The 5,938-nt window shown below is 54.8% G+C and overlaps 1 protein-coding gene across 1 annotated transcript in view; it reads left to right on the top strand.

The window, feature by feature from the left end:
• Positions 1-323: 323 nt before the first annotated feature.
• The window catches only part of FOXK1 (forkhead box K1), a 20,611-nt gene continuing 14,996 nt past the window's right edge, over positions 324-5,938 (top strand). The window contains exons 1-3 of the mRNA XM_010845803.1: positions 324-490; positions 5,420-5,514; positions 5,711-5,834. Coding sequence (XP_010844105.1) covers positions 324-490; positions 5,420-5,514; positions 5,711-5,834 — 386 coding nt within the window. The remainder of the gene's footprint in view (positions 491-5,419; positions 5,515-5,710; positions 5,835-5,938) is intronic.

Raw genomic sequence — 5,938 nt, 5'->3', positions numbered from 1 at the left:
TGACCTCCGGGCTGCTGCATCCCTGTGGAAGGAATCCTTCGGCCTCAGGCCTGGCCTTTACCTCCTGGTAGACTTGGTTACCTGGTGATGCGTGGTCCGCTCCTGCAGCGTGCACACCCGCGTCGCCCCGTGACGCGTGGTCCGCTCCTGCAGTGTGCACCACACATGCATGCAGTGTGGAGGACAGGTGGCCACTGAGGTGACCCCCTCCGAGGGAGCCTGAGGTCTGGGAAGCCCCGCAGGGAGGAACAGGGGTGCCCGAGGTGGGCTCTGTGCAGGGGTGGCCCTGGGGACAGGAGCCTGGAGACCGTGTATCCGCGGGGATGCAGCCGGGCCCTGAGCTGGCGGCAGCCCGGCGCCGGCGGGCTCAGCGGGTGTCCGACCTGAGGCTCCGCTGCCAGAGGCCTGGCCTGTGGTCCCTACTTGACTCCCCCGCTGCAGCACCCATTCACTGGGCAGTGACCCTCATGAAGCCAGGACCTTCCACGTGGTAATTCTGATCTCTGTAGCTCCCCCGTTCACCTGACTGGATCACCTTTGATGTTTTCCAGGCAGGTCCGGAAGGTACTTGTTTTTTCAGATATATTGGACTTCCTGCCCCGTCTGATTTTCCAAACTGTAAAGCTTGGGAGCTCAACTTAGGAGTCATTTTCTTGTCGTTCGCTTGTTTTAAACCTGACGCTTCCCCACCGAGGGGTAAGAATGTCCCTGGGAAGATGGCCTGGGGTCCTCCCGGGGACCCTGCCTGGCCCTGCTCTGCTGGGACCCTCTGAGCCCGAGGTTCAGGCCACGGGCAGCCTGGCCTCTGGAGGGGGGCCCTCCCCGACCCTGCTCAGATCCATCTCCTCGCCTTGCTGGCCGTCTGTCCCGTGTTCACTGTCCCTGGTCCACACCGCTGCCCAGCAGAGCAGACATCTGGCCTCTGCCGTCTCCAGCCTCCTAGGCCCAGCTCTGTGTTGGTTTTTAAAATGTTCTAGCAAAATGTATCACGTTTTTAATAGGAAATAGATATTTCAGATTAAAGACACTTAGGATTGTCAGATTCCTTTGATTTGGGGGTTGTATATATAAAAGGTTTCTCAAAACCGTTTCCTGAACTGTCGTGTTTTTCTTTGGTTGTTCTTATAGAACTCAGAGCCTCTACTGCCTCTGGGGGTCCAGCTCCAGACCTCTGTAGACGGGGTTGCTTGTGGCCCAGGGCCCACCCTGGGCAAGCCGCCCACTGGCCCGTGCCTGGAACGCCCCGGCGAGGGTAGGCGGAAGGCGCTGCTGGCTGTCAGCTGCCCCAGCCCTCCCTTCCGAAAGGAGAGGCCCGACCATCTTCCCACGCCTGGGTTGTGGTTATTTACAAAATTGGAACATACTGGTCATCGAATACGTAACAGCTTTTTTCCTTCTCGAGTCTTTCATTTCTTTAAGGACACAGTTGCAACATCCAGAAAACGTTCTGAAAGACTCCAGACCTCTGCAGGCCACCCTCTCCCCGGGGCTGCTCTCACGCCTCCTCCTAGTCCTCGTCCGCCTCGACGGACCAGAGCCCATGTCATCAGCCACTTGTGGTGCCAGCCTCGCCCACCCTGGGGCTCCTCCTGCACCCAGGCTTGGTGCTTTGTCTCTGGTTTACCAGGGAGAGGCATTAGATTGAGCCACACACCCCAGGTCCCCCTGCTTCATCCCAGCAGCCCGTTCTCTGATTTCAAATCCTGTGCCTTTTGCCATGACGCTGGACCACTGAGTCTCTGCTGTTTTCATTTCTTAGAGTATCATCAGCATTTTTAATCATCTTCCATGGGCCAGTTTTAACGAGTGACGGTTACTTGTTAGGGCTTCCCAGTTGGCGCTAGTGGTAAAGAATCCTGCTGGGGACTCAGGAGATGCGGGTTCAATCCCTGGGTCAGGAAGATCCCCTGGAGGAGGAAACGGCAGCCCACTCCAGTATTCTCGCCTGGAGAATCTGAAGAGCCTGGTGGGCTCCTGCCCAGGGGGTCGCAAAGAGCCAGGCGTGACTGAAGTGGCTGAGCGTGTGCGTTACTTGTTCGGCACCACAAGAACTTCTAACGGCTTTGTCTGGAGTAGTCCATGTAATAGTCACGAGACTCTTAGAGCGTACACACCGAGAACATCCCAGTTTTCCTGATAAGGAGAACGGATTGGAAGCTTTAAGAGATTTTCCCAGAGACACGTGGTCCTGGAAGGCGTCCTTTTAAATGGCTAAATGATATTCTTCCATGAATGGGTGCCCTGGTGCATTCAGCTGTTCCCACAGGGACTCATCCAGTGCAATCGCTCAGTTGTGTCCGACTCTGCGACCCCATGGGCTGCAGCACGCCAGGCTTCCCTGTCCATCACCAGCTCCTGGAGCTTGCTCAAACTCAGGTCCATCGAGTCAGTGAAGCCATCCAACCATCTCATCCTCTGTCGTCCCCTTCTCCTCCTGCCTTCGATCTTTCCCAGCATCAGGGTCTTTTCCAGTGAGTCAGCTCTTCTCATCAGGTGGCCAAAGTATTGGAGTTTCAGCTTCAGCATCAGTCCTTCCAGTCAATATTCAGGACTGATTTCCTTTAAGATTGACTAGTTTGATTTCCTTATAGTCCAAGGGTTTCTCAAGAGTCTTCCCCAACACCACAGTTCAAAAGCATCAATTCTTCGGCGATCAGCTTTCTTTATGGTCCAACTCTCACATCCATACATGTCTACTAGAAAAACCATAGCTTTGACTAGACAGACTTTTGTCAGTAATGTCTTAGCTTTTTAATACACTGTCTAGGTTGGTCATAGCTTTTTTTCCAAGGAGTGAGTATCTTTTAATTTCATGGCTGTAGTCACCATCTGCAGTGATTTTGGAGCCTAAGAAAATAAAAGTCTGTCATTGTTTCCCCATCTATTTGCTATGAAGTGATGGGACCAGATGCCATGATCTTTGTGTTTTGAATGTTGAGTTTTAAGCCACCTTTTCACTCTCTTTCACTTTCATCAAGAGGCTCTTTAGTTCCTCTTTGCTTTCTGCCATAAGGGTGGTGTCATCTGCATATCTGAGGTTATTGATATTTCTCCCTGCAGTGTTGATGCCAACTTACGCTTCATCCAAGCCAACATTTCTCCTGATGTACTCTGCATATAAGTTAAATAAGCAGGGTGACGATATACAGCCTTGACAGCTGTTTATAATTGGGAGGTAGGTTTGGTTTTGTAACAGAGGTCATAATGACAGGGGTGAGGTGGGTTTCTTTTGCGCATAACAGCCCCATGATGTGACCTGATACGGAAGCTCCAGGCTCTATTCTGTTGCTCCGTTTCCCGTTGTCCATTTTATGGCCCACTGTGGCTGCTCCAGCTCCTGCCATCACACCCACATTCTGGCCATCAGGAAGGGGAGAAGTGAAGAAGACGCTCTCTTTCTCCTGAGGACACGAACCGTCCACCTCTCACTGACCAGCACAGTCTCACGGGTGCACGCGATGCAGAGAAACATCATCCTTAGTCCAGCAGCCATGTGTCCAGCTGAAAGGAGTTTGTTGTTGAAGCAAGAGAGACGTGTGTCCAGGGGACTAGCTGTCTCTGTCTACCCTCTCAGCGCCCCCGGGGATTTGTGGCCTGGGTGATGCCAGTGGTCCTGCTCCTCTGGTGCTCCTAGAACACGCTTTCTTCAGTCCCCACCCCACCCCCACTACCACAGTACTCGGTCCCTGTTTTTCTGGGGGAGGCACCCCTGAATGCCCACCTCCCCCACCCCTGGCAGCCCCCAGAGTGCTGTCATCTCTGCCAATTAGGGCAAGAATTCTGAGGCAAGCTCTCAAGGGACCACCCCGCGAGGTGGGTGGATGCTTGCCAGGGGCCGTCCCTGGGCTGGTGGGCGGCGGTTTCAGCACGCACCCACACATTCAGCCGGGGCCCCACCAGCACAGGCAGATTGCACCCGGGTTCAGACTGCATGTGGGCACCTTCAGGAGAATAGCTTTAACTGCAGAACACAGTCATTAAAACTCCAGCCAGAGCCCTAAACCAGAATGGGCCAGCTCTGCGGGCACCCTGGGGAGGCATCTGTTTAATCAAGGAGCTCCCCGGTATCTCTTCTCCCCTCCTCCTCCTCCTGAGTAGCGCATTGGCAGCCTCGGGATAATTTTGGAAGAGTGAGTCAGGAGAAGCCTCTGAAATAGCTGTTGCAGTAAATACTGTGAAAATATTTATGGTTAAAGCCTAATTGGGAAATCGCTGTTCCAGTGAGAAACGATCCTGCTGGTATCAGTTATCGACGGCAGTCGATTTTGCTGCTGACAGCGTGCCCACGTCCCTGACCTGTCAGTAGCCCTGTTTTGTCTCACTGAAGCCCCAGACCATCTATCTGGCACCTTGGGTTTGGACTGGAAAGCTCCCGGGAGGGGATCGCTCCTGCCGAGTATGCAGGGCCCCAGAGGTGTTAGGGCAGGTGGGCGCAGAGCAGAAGTCAGGCTGGGAAGTGGAGGGAAGGGGGCCTAACAGTGCTCCCCGGCACCTCGCCGCTCCTCCTCCCAAGCTCGTCCCTCGGGGATCACGTGCGTCTTCTCGTCTGAACCCCAAACCCCGTTTTCTAAGATTCCCCCACCATCTTATGACCTCTACCAGAGGCCAGAAGCCACATCCCCTCTCTACTTGTCTTGACAGTTGTAGCTGTAAGATGACCTCAAGGTTGTGGTCTGATGCCATGTTAGCACAGGGACTTTTCACAGCGCAGGAAGTCAGAACTCCGCCCTCCTCTGGCAGAGAGGAGCACGTAACTTGTTTTGTTAACTTGCAGCAGTTAAGGGCCATAGAAACTCTTTAACTGCCTATCACCGTTACTGCCTTCCTCCCTGGCACTGGTGGCAGAGGAGGGTGTGTATGTCCGTGGACACAGACTCCCCCGCTGTTCATCACGGCCCTTCGCTCATAGGTGGTGCTCACCTGTCCTCAGCCCGCTTCCAGGCTGGGGGACGCTAGGCCCGTCTTGGACTCGGCATGGATGCACACTGACTGCGAGTTACAGAAGCGGACCGGCCTCCAGGTCTGAGGAAACCCTGGGCCTCAGAAGGCATCTTAGGACGGAGCACATCTCCATTGGGTGGTGGGGAGACTGAGGCAAGTGGAGGGGACAGGAGGCTTCTTTCTTACAAGACGGAAACAGCAGGCTGTTTCTATACAGCCTGGTGGCCCTTTAAGCAGAAGCATGGATGACGTTGCCGTTACAGACCCCCCGTGACATTCTGGTGCTGAGTCAGAACAGCATCAAACAGGAAGACAGCGTCTGTTGGAAGAGTATCAAGATCCCCTTGTTCTGATTTTAGATTTGGAAATACGAGCCCGTCAGCCGTGAGTCCCGCACGGGGGTGCCGCCCCGCCTGCTACAGGCGGGGCTCTGCCTTCATGGCCACCCGCAGCCCTCTCTGCTCTGTGTCTCTGGCAGGATCTGCGCTGGCCAGTCAAGCCAGATGAAGCTCCTGACGTCCTCTGACATGCAGGCAGTGGCTCTGAGCGTAGATGCTTGCACTGCTGAGTCATGTAGGGCGAGGTGAGCCCTCCCAGCAGGAGGCTTGCACACACCCCTCTTGGCTGGGGGGCGCTGGGGTCCCTGCCTGCTGGGTCCCCGAGCCTGTTCTGACTGGTTCTTAAATCCCCCTTCTGAAAGCCTATTTTACTGAGAGAAAAGGGAATGCAACTGAAGTAGTGCTTGCTATATCCCCGATTTGCTACTTAGATGCCGAATTGATTGACAGGACCAAATATAAGGCGCTTTTTGGTGTGGACCCAGTGTCTGCTCCAGGATTAGCAGCTTGTGGAGAACTTGGCGGCATGGTGTGCCGGACAGGCAACGCCCTGCGGTACAGGCGGGGGTTTCTCAGAGGGCGAGGAGCGCTGGGCTCCTGTGCGCACACGGAGAGGGACTCGGGTCTGTGATGGGCTGGGGGGCGGTCACCTGCAGTAG

This window comes from Bison bison, unplaced genomic scaffold (genome assembly GCF_000754665.1).
Source record: "Bison bison bison isolate TAMUID 2011002044 unplaced genomic scaffold, Bison_UMD1.0 scf7180017864223, whole genome shotgun sequence".
In the NCBI taxonomy this organism is placed as follows: Eukaryota; Metazoa; Chordata; class Mammalia; order Artiodactyla; family Bovidae; genus Bison; species Bison bison.
This window is presented reverse-complemented; position numbering and strand designations above follow the sequence as displayed.